At 49.6% G+C, this 18,793-nt stretch overlaps 1 protein-coding gene and 1 non-coding gene across 2 annotated transcripts; one reads left to right on the forward strand and one right to left on the reverse strand.

Moving 5' to 3' along the window:
* The first annotated feature begins 380 nt into the window (after positions 1-380).
* Positions 381-10,272, forward strand: PMVK (phosphomevalonate kinase). Its single transcript, XM_033174705.1, has 5 exons — positions 381-580; positions 3,302-3,365; positions 6,505-6,657; positions 6,746-6,875; positions 9,970-10,272. The coding sequence occupies exons 1-5, from the start codon at positions 495-497 to the stop codon at positions 10,104-10,106; spliced, it is 570 nt and encodes a 189-aa protein (XP_033030596.1). The 5' UTR covers positions 381-494; the 3' UTR covers positions 10,107-10,272.
* On the reverse strand, positions 9,670-9,859 carry LOC117039334. Its single transcript, XR_004425755.1, has one exon. It is a non-coding gene; the product is annotated as a U2 spliceosomal RNA (small nuclear RNA).
* Positions 10,273-18,793: the final 8,521 nt, after the last annotated feature.

Raw genomic sequence — 18,793 nt, forward strand, 5'->3', positions numbered from 1 at the left:
ATATTTATAAACGTAAAAAACATTTTTTAAAAAATGGAATATATGTATTGCGCCATAAGCCTCCCAAATGATCCCTTTCTGTCCTTTGTGCCTAAACTGAGATTATTATTTTTTCTTTTAAAAAAGTCATGTTTAAATATGCAAATGACGCCTGTCGCCTCACACACCAGAACTCAGGTTCCATGCGGGGCGTGGCTTAAAGATAGCCCCTCCCACTTTCAGATCGTTCTATTCCTCCCACGCCGCGTGATTCGGTCTTCCTCGTCCCGCCTCTCCGTCTATCGTATTTCCACCAACCCCCCCTTTTTTTGTTTCCTCAGTGGTAGCGCCCGCTTTCCAGGAAGCGGCGCCAGAGACCTCCCCATTGGTACGAGGCGGACGGAGGGCGGCGGGACGGAATGCTCAGTTCCGGACGAGACCATTAACGCCGGCAAGGGAGGGAGACGTTGTTGAGTGCTGCTTTCTGCTGCTGGTGGTGTTGCGGAGTTCTTGCAATGGCCCAGACGCCGAAGCTCATCTTGCTCTTCAGCGGGAAGAGAAAGTCGGGCAAGGACTTCGTGGCGGAGGAAATCCAGAGCCAGTAAGAAGCGCCGCGGGGATTGCACAACAGCAGGCGGGAGGAAGCATTAACCCCCCCCCCCGTGCATGATGGCGGGTGGCGGGGTGGGTGGGATGCAGGCGAAAGACCACCCACCGCTCCACGTGCGCGCGGGATCCGGCGGGGAGAGACCTTCCCAAACTGTATTTCCCCCCATTTTTAAAAAATTTTCAAGCAAAACTTCTCTCAATCCCGTTCCCGTGTCCGCAGCGAACGTCTGAAGCGCGAGCGCACGCGAGATCGGCCCCGACCTCCCCTCTCCCCGTGGTTAGGAGGGGAAAGAAGCGACACCCCAGGGCTTGGGGGCGGGGTGTGGGGCAAGGCTATCTTCCGTCTTTTCCTCCTTTTGCTTCCTTCCTCCCCCTTCACACGTGACGCAACACGCGACGGGGATGGGAGAAGGTTGCGGGGAAGTGTAGAAAAGTTGGCATGGGCAGCTGTGGGGAAAAAACCCACCTTGCAGGGGTGTAGGGAAGAGGGAAGGCCACGAGTAGCCGGAGTTTAATCCAACGTTAGTCCTACCCAGAGAGAATTAATGGGTGTAATCCTAAAAGCATTTGGGGGACGGAAGGACGGGAAAGCAGGCAAGATCCACAATCTGCCAAGCCCTTCCCTGGAAGGAGGTGAGGTTCCCAAACTTTGCAGCGCACCTGGTGGGAAGATACTAGGCCTTGTTGAAGCCAAGACGGAGTTCATAAGAAGAGCCTGGCTGCTGGGATCAGGCCAATGGCCCAGCTAGCCCAGGATCCTGCTCTCACAGTGGGTGACTGACTGTCCCCATGGAGATGCTGGGATTTGAACCTGGGACCTTTTGCATGCAAAACAGACTCTCTGCCGCTGAGCTATATCCCTTCTCCCCTAAAGGGTCCTTGAGGACAGACACTTATGTTTTGTCTGGATGTTGTTGTTGCCAGGCACGCCTATCCTTCACTGCCTCTTGCAATTTGGCCAAACTCATGTTGGTAGCTTCGAGAACACTGTCCAACCATCTCATCCTCTGTCGTCCCCTTCTCCTTGTGCCCTCCATCTTTCCCAACATCAGGGTCTTTTCTAGAGAGTCTTCGCTTCTCATGAGGTGGCCAAAGTACTGGAGCCTCAACTTCAGGATCTGTCCTTCTAGTGCAGTGTTTTTCAACCTTTTTTGGGCAAAGGCACACTTGTTTCATGAAAAAAATCACGAGGCACACCACCATTAGAAAATGTTAAAAAATTTAAATCTGTGCCTATATTGACTATATAGTAATTCTCTTGAATAGGAATCAAATAAACACAAAGAAAGTATTTTATAATTACTTTATTATGAAATAATAGTAAGTAAACAGAAATATGAAAAATTATAAAATACTTTATTCAGTGCGCAACCAGGGCCTGTTTGGCTGAACACAAAGCTGATATTCTGGCTGGAATCGAAGAAAGACACACACGTAGCTCTTCGTCAACAGCTCTCAGTCTCTCTCTGTATTTAGTTTTTATAGCAAAGGACTTGTTACTTTGCAGATGGGCACATGCCTCTGGTGTATCTCTCCATCACCACCTCACAGAAATAATATGTGCTTCGAAGTTTCCCCTCAGTTCAATATTCTGTCTGTTCTGGGCAAGGAGAATATTTTTGAAACTATGCATTCCCCTCAATATTTAACAATAGGCAATGATCACATCTAAAAGAACAATCACGTTTTAAAGACTTCAAACTCTGAAGGATAAATAAGTTACAGGTCCTTCTACCTCAAGTGCCCTCTCTTATTGTGCAGAGTCTAGGTCTGGAAAGTTGGGGGGGGGTCCATGTGGCTTGAAAAGTCCAGCACTCTGCAGACTTCAGACCACAACTGGGTTAGTGGCACACAAAAACACAAAAAATTAAGCAGACTCACTGCCAAGGGCAGACCGACCCTCTCCGAGGATAGGGCACCTGCCCAGAGGTCAGCTCAAGCGGGCGAGAGGCCCCTTCAGACGTTTCTGCCAACAGGCTTGCACCACGAGCCAAGGGGTGTCATGTGACGATGGAGTCAACTTCGGGAAGTAGATTCCGAGCAGTTACTTTACGTAATGCAAAAGAGCCCTTTCGGATTCGCCGACACAGAGTTGCCTCTCCCACGCCCCGTCCTGGCACCCCGGATCGCCCCCCTCATGTACCCCCACCCAGCCACCCATAAATGGCAGGCAGAAAAGGCAGTTGCGCCCCCACCCGCAGGCACCGACCCCCGGCAGCTGCGAGAGCCTGATCGCGCTCGGAAGGCGCCTGGGCTTTCGAGAGCGCCGCTTTCCTCGTGGGTCCCGTCGAGCCGGAGAAAGCAGCGCCGCAGCCCAAGCGGATCAGGCGCCGCCGTGCGGCTCACCTTTCATCGCGGCGATCACCAAGCACAGCATTTGGTGGCGGCGGCTGCGCTCTCGGAGCTCGCCGTGCGCCTCCTGCGCGCTCGCGGCGCAGCGTCCGCCTCGTCAGCAGGCGCCTGCCAGCAGCCCCGACCGGCCCTCTCTGCTTCAGCAGCAGCAGCAGCAGCCTCCGCCTCCTCTGGCGCGCCTCGGCCCAGCTGAGGCGCCATATGACCGGACCGGACCGCCCGCTCGCGCGCCAACGTGATTTTTTCCCACGGCACACCAGGCAACATCTCGCGGCACACTAGTGTGCCGCGGAACAGTGGTTGAAAAACACTGTTCTAGTGAGCACTCAGGCTTCCTTTAAAAAATTTTCTCCCCTGGCAGGTTGGGCCCTGATGTTTGCACTATCCTGCGGCTGTCAGAACCCCTCAAAGAGCAGTATGCCAAGGTAGGTTGTGCCTCCCCCAATTTGTACCCTTTTATCTTTCCTGTTGTGTGCATAATAGCATCCTCGCTGAGTTAGGCCGAGAGTTGGAAAAGAGAAGAGCGACCGGCAGGGCTGTCTTAAGGAGATCGGCCCCCGTGGCACAGTGATCCCTCCGGCGCCCCCGGCGTACCGCCTCTCCTCTGCCTCCCTCTCGCGCTTGCTGCCCCTCAGGAGGGGGGGTGGGCGAGCAGGGGGTGAGGGGCATGGCGCTGGAGCGGCGCGGGGCTCTGCGCGCCCTTCCAGTGCTGCCGGGATGGGAGGTGAGGGCGACCGGCTCGCAGCCCGCCGGGGACTGCCGCCGCTGCGCAAGCGCCCGGCCGACAGCCCGCTCTTGGGGGCAGCGGCGGGTTGGGGAGGGGGACGGCCGGTATGCCGGTGGGCTCGATCCTTCTGGCGCCCCCATGCGTCCGGGCCGTCCAGGGGAGAGTGCTGGCGGCGCAAGTACCCGGCCGCTGGCGGGGCCGTGCTACTCCCCCCTGCTCGCTGTGCCCGAAGACGGGGCTGTGCCGCCGGCACGTGAGTGCCCACCCGCCCGGGGGGGCGCCCCTGGGGACCCAGCGCCCTGGTGCGCCGCGCCACCAGCCCAAATGGATGAGACGTCCCTGGCGACCGGACTAGAATGGGGGGGGGGGTGAGAGAGATTCCACAACTCCCCTGTGACAGAAGGTTGCAGCAAAAGGCTGACGAGAGGAGACACGATCCGAGTTTATAAAATCACGCGTGTCTTGGAGAGTTGTACTTCTCACTCTCCGATAACACCAGAACTCGTGGAAGCTCAGCAAAGCTGAATGCTGGAAGATTGCGGACAAATAAAAGATTAAAAAAGTAGAACTGTGGAACTCCCTGAGTGGCTTTAAAAAAGGATTGGGCAAAATTCATGGAGCAGAGGGCTAGTGATGGCTATTAGTCATGATGACTATGCCCTGCATCCACAGGTAGGGACAGCAATGCTTCCATTCACCAGTTGCTAGGAATCGCAGGAGGGGAGAGAGTTGCTCTTGTGCTTGGGTCCTGTCCGTGGGCTTCCCATTGAGGCATCTGGTTGGCCATTGTAAGAACAGGAAGCTGGAACGGATGGGCCTTTGGCCTGATACAGGAAGGCTCTCTTGATGTTCTCGGATAGCTTTGCTGACAGCCTCGGATCGATTCCCTCTCTTCTCCTATTAGTGGGTTTGTCTTAACCCTGTCTTAAAAACAGTTGCCCACATGCATTTGTCATGGGCTAGCTGGATGCCGAGGTGTGGCAGGAATTACCAGCTGGGGAACCCCAAGGGAACCCCCAGGGGTAGAAAGCTCAGAGTCAGGGTAGTGGTGGCGGGACGACAATGTGAGGTCAGAGCGAGAAGAGGGATCAGGCCAGGAGGAGGAGGTGGCAGAAACTGAAAAGCAGGCGGTCAGCAAACTTTTTCAGCAGGGGGCCAGTCCACTGTCCCTCAGACCTTGGGCGGGGGCCGGACTATATTTTGGGTAAAAAAAATGAACGAATTCCTATGCCCCACAAATAACCCAGAGATGCATTTTAAATAAAAGCACACATTCTACTCATGTAAAAACACGCTGATTCCCGGACCATCAGTGGGCCGGATTTAGAAGGCGATTGGGCCGGATCCGGCCCCCGGGCCTTAGTTTGCCTACCCATGCTGAAGAGGGAACAAGGCTTAGTGAACGGGGAGGAGCCTGTGGCAGAGAGAGGCCCAGAATCAGAGGCAGAAGTGGAGGCTGGAGGACCAGGGGTAGAGGGGCCAAGTTGCTGAAGACACCAGGGAGTCTCCTCCTCCTGCTGCGACCAGCTCATCTCCCCTTTTGTATCCGAGGACCAGAAGAGGTATGAAGAGGGCGAAGCAAAGGCAGACACACTGAGGAGTCTCCGATTGCTTGGGGAGGACTCAGCTGTGGGAAGGGCAGGGACCTTCAGTCGTCACAACTGCCTCATTGGGTCGAGCAAGACCTGCTGGGAAGAGTTGCTGATAATAATAATATAATTTATTATTTATACCCCACCCACCTGGCTGGGTTTTCCCCAGCCACTCTGGGTGGCTCCCAACAGAATATTAAAAACACGATAAAACATCAAACATTAAAAACTTCCCTAAACAGGGCTGCCTTCAGGCATATTATAAAAGTCAGATAGTTGTTTATTTCCTTGACATCTGATGGGAGGGCGCCACTACCGAGAAGGCCCTCTGCCTGGTTCCCTGTAACTTGGCTTCTCGCAGTGAGGGAACTGCCAGAAGGTCCTCGGAGCTGGACCTAAGTGTCCAGGCTGAACGATGGGGGTGGAGACACTCCTTTAGGTATACAGTGGTACCCCGCAAAAAAACGAAAGGGTTTTGCGAGTTTTTAGTTGACTCGCGAGACGAATTTGTCTATGGCTGTTTTTCGCAAGACGAATTCGTCTGGCGAGGTACCACTGTAAGCCGGCACCAGACCGCGCCGCGTTTCAAAGCTGCAGCGAGCGAACAGCAGCACTGCTGTTTGCTCGCTGCAGCCTTAAAACGCGGAGCCGCGTGGCTCCGGTGCCGGTCGGGAGGGGCACCGTCCAATCGCGCCCGCCCACCCAAGATGGCAGGCGCGATCCGACGGCGCCACTCCCGACTGGCACCGGAGCCGCACGGCGCAGCTCCGGTGCCGTTCAGAAGGGGCCCCCGGACTTTTTCCCCATAGGAACGCATTAATTACATTTTAATGCATTCCTATGGGAAACGGTGCCTTGCAAGACGAAATTTCCACAAGACGAAAAGTCTTGCGGAACGAATTAATTTCGTCTTGCGAGGCACCACTGTACTGAGCCAAGGCCATTTAGGGCTTGAAAGGTCAGCACCAACACTTTGAATTGTGCTCGGAAATGTACTGGGAGCCAATGCAGATCTTTCAGGACCGGTGTTATATGGTCTCTTTGTAGAAAGAGTTAACGTCACTGACTTCAGGTGGCTTATTGGTTCATTGCTGGCGTACGCCTGACTCCAGCTCCTGACAGTATTTCACGAGGAAGTGAGTCCCACAAGTTAATTAGGAGTAGACCCTTGGATCGGTCTTGTTCACAAGTCAGTTTCATCCGGGAGCTTTGATAACTGGCTCGCCTCTCTGACCTCGCCTGTAGGAGCATGGCTTGGACTTCCAGCGCCTCTTGGACTCCAGCTCTTATAAGGAGACGTATCGGCAGGACATGATCCGATGGGGAGAGGAGCGGCGCCAGGCCGACCCGGGATTCTTCTGCCGCATTGTGGTCGAGGGCGTCACACAGCCCATCTGGGTAAGGCTGAGCGGTGGCAAATTGATGATGGCAAGGAATGATTAGAACCCACCTCCCCGGATGTTAACCCGCCAGTCTTCCCACACAGATAGTGAGTGACACGAGGCGCATCTCGGACGTGGAGTGGTTCCAGGACGTGTATGGGGATCTGGTGAAAGTGGTGCGCGTCGTAGCCACGGAGGAGACGCGAAAGAGACGGGCCTGGGTGTTCGTAATGGGTGAGTGAGCCACAGGCACGCCTGCCTCTCGTTTCTCTGCTCATTGGCCAATGCAGGGCTCGGTGTGCAATTAGGCTTTTAAAATTCACTGCAAAACAAAAACCCACATTTAATCATTTGACAGTTCTTTGCAGTAATTAGAGAATAGCCCCTGCTCCAATAAAATAGTTCAGATCATAATGTTTTCTGCGAGAAAATAAGACTGAACATAAAATGGCAACCTTTCCCCCCTATATACATGGAAAGGCAAGGCTGTCATCACGCAGCCCCCATCGGAAGGCTTGTCGTGCCTCATCACAGTCCTGGATTTGCATGAAGAAATGGGGTTGGGGAGGTGAGAAGCGATGAATCTAGCAACTTTTGTCATTATCAGATCATTTTGATCTGATAAAAGAAAGAACAACGTGGCCGCAGGTGGGCGGCCTGGGATAGTAAGTAGGAGTGGTGTGATAAATTCGGATCTCAAATCCTTATAGAGGGAGCATGATAAGAGGACATGACTGAGCTACTGTTTCCAAGTTGCCATTTCCACAGGGGCAGAGTCGCTTTTCGATTGGAATCTTTTGAAATCTGCCCACAAGTACGGCAGAGGGCAACACATCCAGTCTAGCTAGAGTAAAGGCACGTCTGAATTTTGAGGTGGTTAATTTGCACAGGTAAGGTGCCAAAGAGTCGAACAAGCCTGCTTTTGTGAATGGAGGTGGCGGGGAGGAAGGAGCAGCATCTCCCCCGCTGCCCGCCACCCCCCCTCGCCGCTTGCTTGACAGAGAGCCTTCGCCCCATAAGACGCACAGACATTTCCCCTTACTTTTCAGGAGGGAAAAAGTGTGTCTTATGGAGCGAAAAATACAGTATTAAGTCAGCAATCGAGTCAAAGCTAATCCGCTTTGACGATGCTTCTGAATACCAGTTGCTGGGAACCAAAGAGGGGACTGGCGCTCATGTCCTGCTTGTCTGGGCTTTCGGTAGGCATGGAATCATAGAATTGTAGAGTTGGAAGGTACCCCCAAGGGTCATCTAGTCCAACCCCCTTCAAGGCAGGAATATTCAGCTGTCCCATACAGGGATCGCACCTGCAACCTTGGCTCTATCAGCACCACACTCTCACCAACGGAGCTATCCTGGCATCTCTGGTCAGGATGCTGGCCTTATCCTGCTGGCTCTCCTTGCATTCTTATGTACTATCCACCCTGCCCCACTGCCTGAATTTGGGAAGCTTGTGTTAATAATGATAATAATTTTATTGTTTATATGCTGCCTATCTGACTGGGTTGCCCCAGACACTCTGGGCGGTTTCCAGCAAAATATAACCACCACCACCCCTACAAAACATCTAATGTTAAAATTTTCCCTAGACAGTCGTACCTTGGTTCCCGAACGTTTTGGCTCCCGAACGTCGCAAACCCGGAAGTGACTGTTCCGGTTTGCAAACTGTTTTTGGAAGCCAAACGTCCGACGGGGCTTCCGCAGCTTCCGATTGGCTGCAGGAGCGATTTGGCATTCGAATGTATTTTGGAAGTCGAACGGACTTCCGGAACGGATTCCGTTCGACTTCCAAGGTATGACTATACAGGGCTTCCTTCAGATGTCTTCTAAAAGTCATATTTACTGATCTCCTTCAGATGCTCCTTCAGGTATACAGGTGAGATATGAAGTGAGAATATTCTCTGCTAGAAAATTCTCCGGAGAATATTCTCCACAAACTGTAAGTTCTAATGTAAGAACCAGTTTTACAATCCACATTTTAAAAATCTAGTAAATAATAAGTCAAGCTGTGATATTGCCAGTGTAATAAATAATGATTATTAATTTTTTTGATCCAGTTATGTTACTGGGCGTTGTGTTATTCACCATGGACAGTTCTGAAATGTGAGCTACAGAAAACATTTTTTTTTTACAGAAAGTAGCTTTAATGCTTTATACACTTAAAATACTTAGGGCTATACAGTTATGTGTAACAACATGTGAGGTGACCTTGATTTAAACAGTTGACACTTCTATATTTTTATTGAGTGCCAGTAACTGGTTTTTGCAGTGCCATTCAATGGTGCCATTTACCAGAGATTGACATACTGAAATATATTATCATATAATGATAATATATTTAATGTTAATGGCTTCTTTTGTTTATCAAGCTGTGTTTTAGTCACCAAAACAAGTGTTAGAGCTATTAGAAGCAGAAGATAGCCTATTACTGAATTTACTTCTATCAAACCTTAACACACCAATTGTATTTTTTTGACTTGTCCTATGACATGTACATTCTCCTATTTTAAATGAAAATTCTCCAATATTCTCGTTAATCAAGAATATTATCGAGAATATTATCCAAACGATTATTCTAGAGAATATAACATCACTATACAGCAGGGATGTCCAACAGGTCGATCGTGATCTACTGGTAGATCCCTGTGAGGTTTTGGTAGATTGTGGTCGATCTCTGGCTCCCTTTCCTTAGCGTCGCTAAAATTGATTGCTGCCCTGCCCCCTTGCCCTGCCTTCCATTGTTGTTTGATCTCTGGAAGGGAAGACAGAGCTTGTTCTGTGCTGCTGTTTTCATCCATAGCTATATTTTTGTGAGTGACTTTACCCCTTTCCCTTGCCTTTAACCCCCCCTCCCAAAACGGAAGTTTGTCCCCCCAAAAAAGCTTTTTTTTAAACCCCTAAAAACTTTGAGCTGAACCCCTAAAGAAACAAACCCAACGTTGAACCCCCCCCAAAACGGGGGTAGATCGTTGCCAATTTTTAAAAGTAGATCGCAGTCTCTTTTTTTTTAATTTTATTTATTTTATTTTTTTTGTGCACCATTCCTGGAGGTACTGCAATACCAGGTCGATGCATGGAGTGGACGGAGCAAGCCCCTATTCCATCTCCCAGCTCCAAAAATCCATTTAATATATAGTCCTCAAATAGAGGACATATCAGATATTAAACTGATAAGAACAGATACTACACTTGATCTTAGCCAAAAGGCCGAGAAAGATCGCAGTCTCTTGAGAGTTGGCCCACCCCTGCTATACAGGACCGAGACCATTCAGCGCCAGCAAGTCAAACTGCCAACTTTTGCCTGACTTTCTGCTCCTCTCCACCCCAGGGATTGACGACGCGGAATCCGAATGCGGCCTGGATCAGGGCGTGCCTTATGACTGGGTCATCACCAACGACGGAGACCAGCTTTCCCTGGATGCGCAGCTGGAGAAACTGCTTCAGCTTATCCACAGCAAGCTGTAGCGAAACAACAGGCCCCTCGTGTTATCTCCACTTCTTTCTCTTTCTCTCTCTCTCTCTCTCTGTCTCCCTCCACCCCACCCTCCATTCCTTCGGGACCTGGGCTGGGGTTTGGCTGAATCACCAAAGAAAGAGAATCTGCAGAATGCCGCTGGGCTGCGCTCAGTTGCGCCTCAAGGCAGGGCATTTCTGGGTGGAGGGTTGTTTTTTACACCCACCCCACCCTTCTCTTCCTTTCATTTTGGAGGGCCCATTCCAGCGAGTGCCATAATCCAGTGCCAGTTCTTCCCTCCCCGTGACTCCATTCCAGGCAGGGTGTGCATCTCCATCCTCGCCAGCTGCTCTCTTGTGTGTCGTTTCCGCGGGCTGTTCTTTTTTGCACTCGTTCCTGGCACTGGCGCCTTCCCCACCTAGCATCAGGTGGGGGCTGATGTTCGCAGGAAATGTATGTTTGTGCTGTGGGATGGGGCGGTTTCCGGTCCGTTTCGGGTTTTCCTTCCTCCCTCCCAAGTCCATCTTGGGCTGCAGTTTTAGACTTTTACAGTTTTCGGCCACCAGGGGGCAGAATAACCTCAAGCTTAACACTTCTGCAGCTCCCAGTACAAATCTTATTTCGTAACTCTTGCCTAGCTCTGTGCCTGTCAATCATCCTGTCCACCTGAATCCGGCAAAATAGGGTCCCCTCGGCGGGTTGAATTATATGCATGTTATTTTCAGGGGGCATTTTCTAGTCCTGCTCCTCGTCCCAGATTCAAGCTGATTTTTATCTGAGACCAGGAACGCTTTTGAGTGTTACTTTTAGCTGCTTCTGCTAATGACTGACCACACACACTTTCCCTAAGGTGGGTTGGGAATCGCTGTGCCTTATTCTTAAAAGTGCTGAGCTCCTCCTGTTCTCCTCGCTTGCCCAACTCCCAAGGCAAATCCTTAATTTGGGAATCATCTCACCAACGTCTTCCCCGACAAAGGCTCCTGTTGCCTTTTCCTTGCTGCGTGACGGGAAAGAGGCAGGGGACGGAAGTTCAACAGGTGGGGATCAAGCCTGAGTGGGAGAGCTAAGCCTGTTGGATTAATCCCCAGAACATAAACGACACAGGGCTTTTTTACTCGGACGGGAACGTTATTTGGCAAGTTCTGAGTGACGCAGGAGCCATGATGGGGAAAGTAGTTGGCAACGTGACCAAAATGGGTTCTAAGCTGAGAAATTGCAGGACAGGCCTTTGCTGCTGAAGAGGAGAGGGGGTGGCCAAACTGTGAGCTCTTGGGCTGGGGTGAGAAAGTCATGTGGGCTGGTGTTGGGAGCAAAACTAGGGACAGGGTGAAGGTTTGCAATTGATGCAACCCGATTTGCCCCCGGGCTACAGAATACCTAGCATATTCCCTGGCCATGTTTGCACATCATGCCAAGTCATGGTTTAGTGTCACGCGAATGAGCCTAGTCCCCTCTAGGAGTCGTGCGTTTCCCCTCTCCTTATCCTCTTGCACAGCCAGAAAAGGAGGATTTCGGAAGATTCCCCTTCCCCTTTCCTTTAAACTTGCCATGTCCTATCCCAGTTTCATCACAGCAAGGGCTCATTTCAGCAAGGCAGCTTCATGAAACCATGGTTTGCATTTGGCACCTTTTGAAACAGACCATAGTCGAGCCGTGATGCCTCATTCAGATGCAAGCTTGCAACAGCTTCTGACACTGTCCTGGCTGCACAGGAGGGTGAGGGCCATGGGGGAGGCTCGATAACGCTGCACTAAACCGTGGTTTGAGTGTAACTTGCAAACACAGCCCAGGTACACGGGACGAGGTCCTCTCTCTGCTCCTTTCAGCACACCTGACTTCCTACCCTGCACCGCAAACTGGATGGGCGGCTGTATAATCTCTTGCTAATGCCACTCACTGCTCAACCAAATGCCCATCTCCTCTCTTCCCCTCTGGAGAGGAAGAAGATTGTTGTACTCAAAATAAAGCTTTGGATTGGTTACAGTTTCTGGCTCTCGTCTGTCTAGAATAGTCCACTTTCCGTTGGGTGGGTCTGGAGTCTTGTTTGCTCAGATGCAGAACGTGGAGTCGGTCAGGATAGTTCTTGCACAGGGATCAGCCAAACTCAAGGTTTCCCCCATTTGAGGTTGCTGGCCTTTACATCGCTCATCACCCCTGACCACTGGCCTGGTTGGCTGGAGCTGATTTGAGGTTGTTGTCCCCCCCCCGGTCTGTCTGTCTGTCTGTATATCTATCTGAGACGCGGGTGGCGCTGTGGGTTAAACCACAGAGCCCTAGGGCTTGCCGATCACAAGGTTGGCAGTTCGAATCCCCGCGACGGGTTGAGCTCCCGTTGCTCGGTCCCAGATCCTGCCAACCTAGCAGTTCAAAAGCACGTCAAAGTGCAAGTAGACAAATAGGTACCACTCCAGCGGGAAGGTAAACGGCGTTTCCGTGCGCTTGCTCTGGTTCGCCAGAAGCAGCTTAGTCATGCTGACCACATGACCCGGAAGCTGTATGTCGGCTCCCTCGGCCAGTAAAGCAAGATGAGCGCCGCAACCCCAGAGTCATCCGCGACTGGACCTAATGGTCAGGGGTCCCTTTACCTTTATCTATCTATTCCATTTGCATGCCACCTTTTTCCTCCTGAGTTGCTTATGGTTCTTCCCCTCATTTAATCCCCACAACAACCCTGTGAGGTAGGTTAGACTGAAAAGCAGTGACTTGCTTGCTTAATGGCCAAGTAGGGGTCTGAAGCCTGGTCTCTCCTGGTTCCTAGTCCCAACGCCCTCACCAGAGCACCACCACTGGCTCTCATCAAAGACAGCATGCTTTGGAAACCAGACGTTTCAGATAAACAGCATTGCCTTTATTTCCATTGAAGAAAGGGGGAGCGTGGGGATGAATTGGGGACCTCGAGATCTGCAGTCAAATGCTGTACCATCGGAGGGCTGTTGATTGCCTACTTTTTGTTGGCGTCCATGTCTCAAGAAACAATGGAGCACGCTTCCAGGGGTGAAGGCAAACCACTGGAGAAATCGCACTGCCTGCTGTGGCTGCAAGAGACCGGTAACTGCTGCCTTCTCTTGTGTTATTTCTGTGTTAGCACTGACGTGACCTCCCCAGAGCACAAGCCTGGGCAGTGTGTATGGAGATCCTGGAGTGCCCAGATGACAAGAACCGCTCCCTCTCATCCTCGCTGATGTGGTCCAAAGGAAAGCAGAGCTATAACGAAACCACTGGAGGGCCACAATTGGGCCTGAGGTTCCCTGCACCTTGCTGTGGGGATGCTCAAAGCACTGACATGGGCTCAGAGTTGTACCAGTTGAGAATCTCTCTCTCTCTGCTCTCCGCTTAATGCTTTTCAGCAGCCTGGGAGATTATCCGCCTCTTCTAAGTATAAGGATATGATTCTTAATACCCTCTCTAACAGCCGGGGACCTGATGTTTGGCTTTTAGAAGTGTAAGAGAGATGTATGATCCCTCAGGAATGTGGGTTGGGACTTTTACTGGGGGCCGGGGCAGAGATTCTTCCACAGCTGAAGAAGATGCTATTCTTCCTGGGGTTAAGGGTCTTTAACCCAACTGAGTTTCTATTTCATTTCTACCCTATTTAGAACATAGGGCCCATATAGGTCCATACAGTGGCATAGCATGGGGGGGAGGGTGCACTGGGCAGTTGCCCCGGGTGCAAAATTGTTAGGGTCACAAAATTTCAACACCCGGTGCTGCCTCAATATACTCGGTGCAAACCAGGAAGTGACTTTTCCAGACAATGGAACAGCTTCCAGTGTGGCGTAGTGGTTAAGAGCGGTGGACTCGTAATCTGGTGAACCGGGTTCGCATCCTCTCTCCTCCACATGCAGCTGCTGGGTGACCTTGGGCTAGTCACACTTCTTTGAAGTCTCTCAGCCCCACTCACCTCACAGAGTGTTTGTTGTGGGGGAGGAAGGGAAAGGAGAATGTGAGCCGCTTTGAGACTCCTTCGGGCAGTGATAAACCGGGATATCAAATCCAAAAACTCCACACTCTAACCAAGTCTAAATGAAAGGCTGGTTTAAATAGGAATGTCTGATGCTGCCTATCAACTAAGATAGCTGGTCTACTCAGCTTAGTTGTGTCTGTCCCAGTCCCATCTGGAGACACCAAGGATTGCATCTGGGACCTCCGGCCAGCAAAGCAGATGTGCTACCACTGAGTTATGGCACTTTCCCTCCCCCATTTTTTTTATTATACTCCTCATCGTTCTTAATAAAGGCCTGGTTTAAATATTGTAGAAGTGTAGTCATATCATTGGTTCTCCTATGTCTGATGCTCCGCCGACTGATCTAAGGCCCCTCTCACAACCTTGCTCCCTCGCAGTTCGCTCTGGCTCAAACAACAGCTGCACCAAGTGGCTGATGCAGATTTTTGTTCCTTCTGTTCCGATCACGGTTTCGTGTCTTTTGAATGACTTTGAGAATGGAATACTGTAGATTTATGGTGTGTGTGTATAAATTTTCTTTGTTCCTTCTATAAGTGACATCAGGTGGTGGTGAGTGCCAACACAAATATTTCCAAAAGGGAGTAATTGGGTGTGTGTGTGTGTTCTGTATGCTTAGATTAAGGAAACATGAAGTTTGCAAGAGTACCAAAAACATCCCCTCCCCACAAAAATATCCACTCAGGCCCTTTCTTCTTCTTCTTCTTCTTCTTCTTCTTCTTCTTCTTCTTCTTCTTCTTCTTCTTCTTCTTCTTCTTCTTCTTCCTCTATAATAATAATAATTTATTATTTGTACCCCGCCCATCTGGCTGGGTCCCCCCAGCCACTCTGGGCGGCCTCCAACAGATATTAAAATACATTTAAAATATCACAGGTTAAAAACTTCCCTAAACAAGGCTGCCTTCAGGTATTTTCTGAATGTCAGATAGTTATTTATCTCTTTGACCTCTGCTGGGAGGGCGTTCCACAGGGCGGGCTCCACTACCGAGAAGGCCCTCTGCCTGGTTACCTGTAGCTTTGCTTCTCACTGTGAAGGAACCGCCAGAAGGCCCTCAGCGCTGGATCTCAGTGTCCGGGCTGAACGATGGGGGTGGAGACGCTCCTTCAGGTATACTGGACCGAGGCCATTCTGCTGTTCACCCTAAGGTCCCTGGGCAGGTTACAACAATTAGATGGGTATTATACAGTTCAGAAAAGGGCAAGATGAATCAACTCCTCTATGTGGAAAGATTGCAGCATTTGGAGTTTAGAGAGAAAAGGTGAGAGGTGACACAAAAGCAATTTATGAAATTATGCATGCCATCGAGAGAGCGGATTAAGAAAACCGTTTTCTCTCTCTCATGACCCTATAACTTGGGGACATCCAATGAAGTGATTGCTGGACGATTCAGGACAGATAAAAGGAAGACCTTCTCACAGCGCTGAGTTAAACTGTGGAACTCCCACCTGCAGGACAGCCAACAACGTGGGTGGCTTTAAAAAAAGATCAGAGAGATTCACGGAGGAGAGGCCTATCATTGGTTACTAGCCATGATGGCGATGCTCTGCCTTGGCAGTTGGAGACAGACGTGCTTCTGAATAACAGTTGCTGGAAACTGCGGGATGTGCTCTTGTGCTCAGTTCCTGCTTGGGGGTTTCCCACAAGCATCTGGGTGGCCAGCTCTGAGAACAGGATGCTAGACTGGATGTTTAGCTGAGATTCATCCCTGCATTGCAGGGGTTGGACTAGATGACCCTTGGTGTCCCTTCCAACACCACAAATCTATGATTCTATTACTAGATGGACCATTGGCTCATGTTCTTATATGTATGTGTTGTATGTCCTTTACAGAGGATAGTCCTCTATTTGAAGGTATTTTTTTGTTGTTGGACAAAGTAATAATAAGACATAATTAGGAATAAAAATGTGCACCCCACCCCCGAGACCATTCCATCGTAACTATCCAACCTCCTAGAATTTCAACACCTCTTGCAATGATTCGAACCCTTTCCGTTTTAACAGTACAAATTATATGAACACCTTATTTGAATGTATCTTCTGCCTGAAGGGCTGTCTAGTGTGCTTGAGACCCGAAATAAGGAGGGCAGGAGGGAGCCCTGAAGTGGACCATTCACAATGAGCACTTAGACCGCAGCAGCTACACAGGGCTGTCTTCCCCACCAGGGTGAGATTTATTGTATTCCTATTGCAATTGTAGCAATTCTTTCTAAACACAGCCACATTTTCCTCTCTTGGTGACGCATGTCCTTTATTGGGTGCCATGCCAGTGAGGCCCAAGGAGCCACAGAACATTTAAGTGTCCCCTGGGAAAGGAAACTGGGGAAACTGGGTAGAGAGGGTATGGAATGGAGTAGCCCCAAGTGGGGGCATGGCTGGCCAGTTGGAACCCTGAACAGGATCACTCAGTGCTGCAGCGTTTTTGCTGCAATTCCCACTTGTAAACTCTTAATTAAACAAAAAACAAAGACCACAAATAAATCTCTTGAGCTCTCCTTTCCCCCCGGAACAATTCTCTCTCCAATCTAGGCCCCTCGTTTCTCCCAACACTTTCCCTAGTTCCCCTCCATGTTGCCTGGACCCAGCCTTTTACCACTGACCACTGCACAACAGTCTCTCTCCATTGCGTCCCCTCGCACCCAGGCCCTTGCAGAGCCAGGCAGAGGCCCGGGCCAGGTAGATAATGTGGCCCTTTTTAAAAAAAAATTATTTCAAGGCTTGAACCGTATCTGCATATAAGGACAAAATGGAAAATATAGATATACAATTGTTGTTGTTCAATCGTGTCCGACTCTTCGTGACCCCATGGACCAGAGCACGCCAGGCACGCCTATCCTTTACTGCCTCCCGCAGTTTGGCCAAACTCATGTTAGTAGCTTCGAGAACACTGTCCAACCATCTCATCCTCTGTCATCCCCTTCTCCTTGTGCCCTCCATCTTTCCCAACATCAGGGTCTTTTCTAGGGAGTCTTCTCTTCTCATGAGGTGGCCAAAGTACTGGAGCCTCAACTTCAGGATCTGTCCTTCTAGTGAGCACTCAGGGCTGATTTCTTTGAGAATGGATAGGTTTGATCTTCTTGCAGTCCATGGGACTCTCAAGAGTCTCCTCCAGCACCATAATTCAAATATGCAATAGTGCTTTTTAAAAATACAAAGGGAAAAGGATTGTTTTAAGTATTTACATTTAAATAATGGTGAGCGATTGTGAATATGCTGACCGAGGCCCCCTTTGGAATCGGAGGCCCGGGCCAAGTGGCCCATATGACCCCCCCCTTTGTTTGGGCTTGCTCCCACCCCAGATGACCGCTCTGGAAGCTGACAGCCGGCCAATGTCACACTGCCCCTTTGGCCACTTCCATCTCCCTCCAGTTGTCCTCTGCAAAAGAGTCCAAACTTGTTACATAACCGGGAGTGATTGCCATGGAAGCCAGGAAATAAAAGTGCCCATTGTAATTTCATGGGAAACATTTGCAGTCTTTGTTCCGAAAGCCAAACTCTTTCTCTCTCTCTCTCTCTCTCTCTCTCTCTCTCTCTCTCTCTCTCTCTCTCTCTCTCTCTCTCTTCCCCCCCACAACTTCTTGTTGAAGTCCTTGCCTTTGAGAAATAAATCTCTTTCATCCATGAGCCTTACAAAAAGAAAAGAGAAACAGCCAATCTGCCAAAGACAGAGTCCCAAGTGGAATCCCAAACGAATCCAAAAAAAAAAAGATGGAAAGACCACAAGCAAACCTGGTGGCTTCTGGGAAAATCGCAACTTTAGGGATGGTTTGGCAGGCCTCAAAGGGAAAGTGGTTGTTATGACGATGGAGCCGGTGTCTATTTTCAGTTATTTAATAAAATTTACATACTGCTTGGTTGTATATAGAACATCTAAGTGGGTTACAAATTTTTATTATTATTATTATTACAATTATATCCTATTTTTTCTCCAAAGAGCACAAGGGGATGTACCGGTACATAGTTCTCAATTTTTTCCTCAAAACAACCCCCTGTGGTAGGTAAGGCTGAGAGACAGTGATTCACCCTGTGGGTTTCGTAGCTGAGTGGAAATTTGAACCCTGGTCTCCCAGGTTGGAGTCTAGTGCTCTAACCACTGCTCCACACTGACATTGTCAATAAGAGATAGAGTTAAAAAACATTATTTTTAAGAAAGGGAATAATTAATATTTACAACAAAAGCAGAGTAAAACACACGTGACTTCTACATGTCTCGACAGGTTTGCAAGAATGAAAATGTTTTAGGCAGGTTCTGAAAAGTGTGCCCGTTTGAGGTCAACAGGCAGGCAGTTCCAACATGTTGGGGCTGCAACATTAAAAGATTGATTATAATTAAAATTGATTAAAAGATTGATATATATATATATACACACAAACATACATACAGTACACAAACACACTGAGTTGGACCCTTGGTCCATTTAGCTCACTATTGTCCACTCTGACTGGCAAAAAGCTCTGCAGGGCTTCAAATGGGGAGTCCTGCTCTGCCCCATGTGGAGAATCCAGCTCACCAGTTCACCAATAACGTGTTCTTTTGCTGTAACAGTATGCAACTTTTTTAAATTAAAAAAACCCAATTTTTATTAAAGTTTTCACAATGCGATAAAGTAATATCTAGAACAGATAGAATCAAAAAGACAAGAAAGAGAGGATTGGATTAAAAAGGAAGGAAATAATAACAACAACAACAACAACAACAACAACAACAACAACATCAACGGTAAAGGGACCTCTGACCA

Source organism: Lacerta agilis, chromosome 17 (genome assembly GCF_009819535.1).
Source record: "Lacerta agilis isolate rLacAgi1 chromosome 17, rLacAgi1.pri, whole genome shotgun sequence".
NCBI classification, from domain to species: Eukaryota; Metazoa; Chordata; class Lepidosauria; order Squamata; family Lacertidae; genus Lacerta; species Lacerta agilis.

Excerpts from the sequence above, each read along its gene's own strand:
- PMVK (XM_033174705.1), top strand. The coding sequence starts at position 495 with ATGGCCCAGACGCCGAAGCTCATCTTGCTCTTCAGCGGGAAGAGAAAG. Across the intron at positions 581-3,301 it reads GCGGAGGAAATCCAGAGCCA|GTTGGGCCCTGATGTTTGCA; the intron begins GTAAGAAGCGCC and ends CTCCCCTGGCAG. Across the intron at positions 6,658-6,745 it reads GCGTCACACAGCCCATCTGG|ATAGTGAGTGACACGAGGCG; the intron begins GTAAGGCTGAGC and ends CTTCCCACACAG.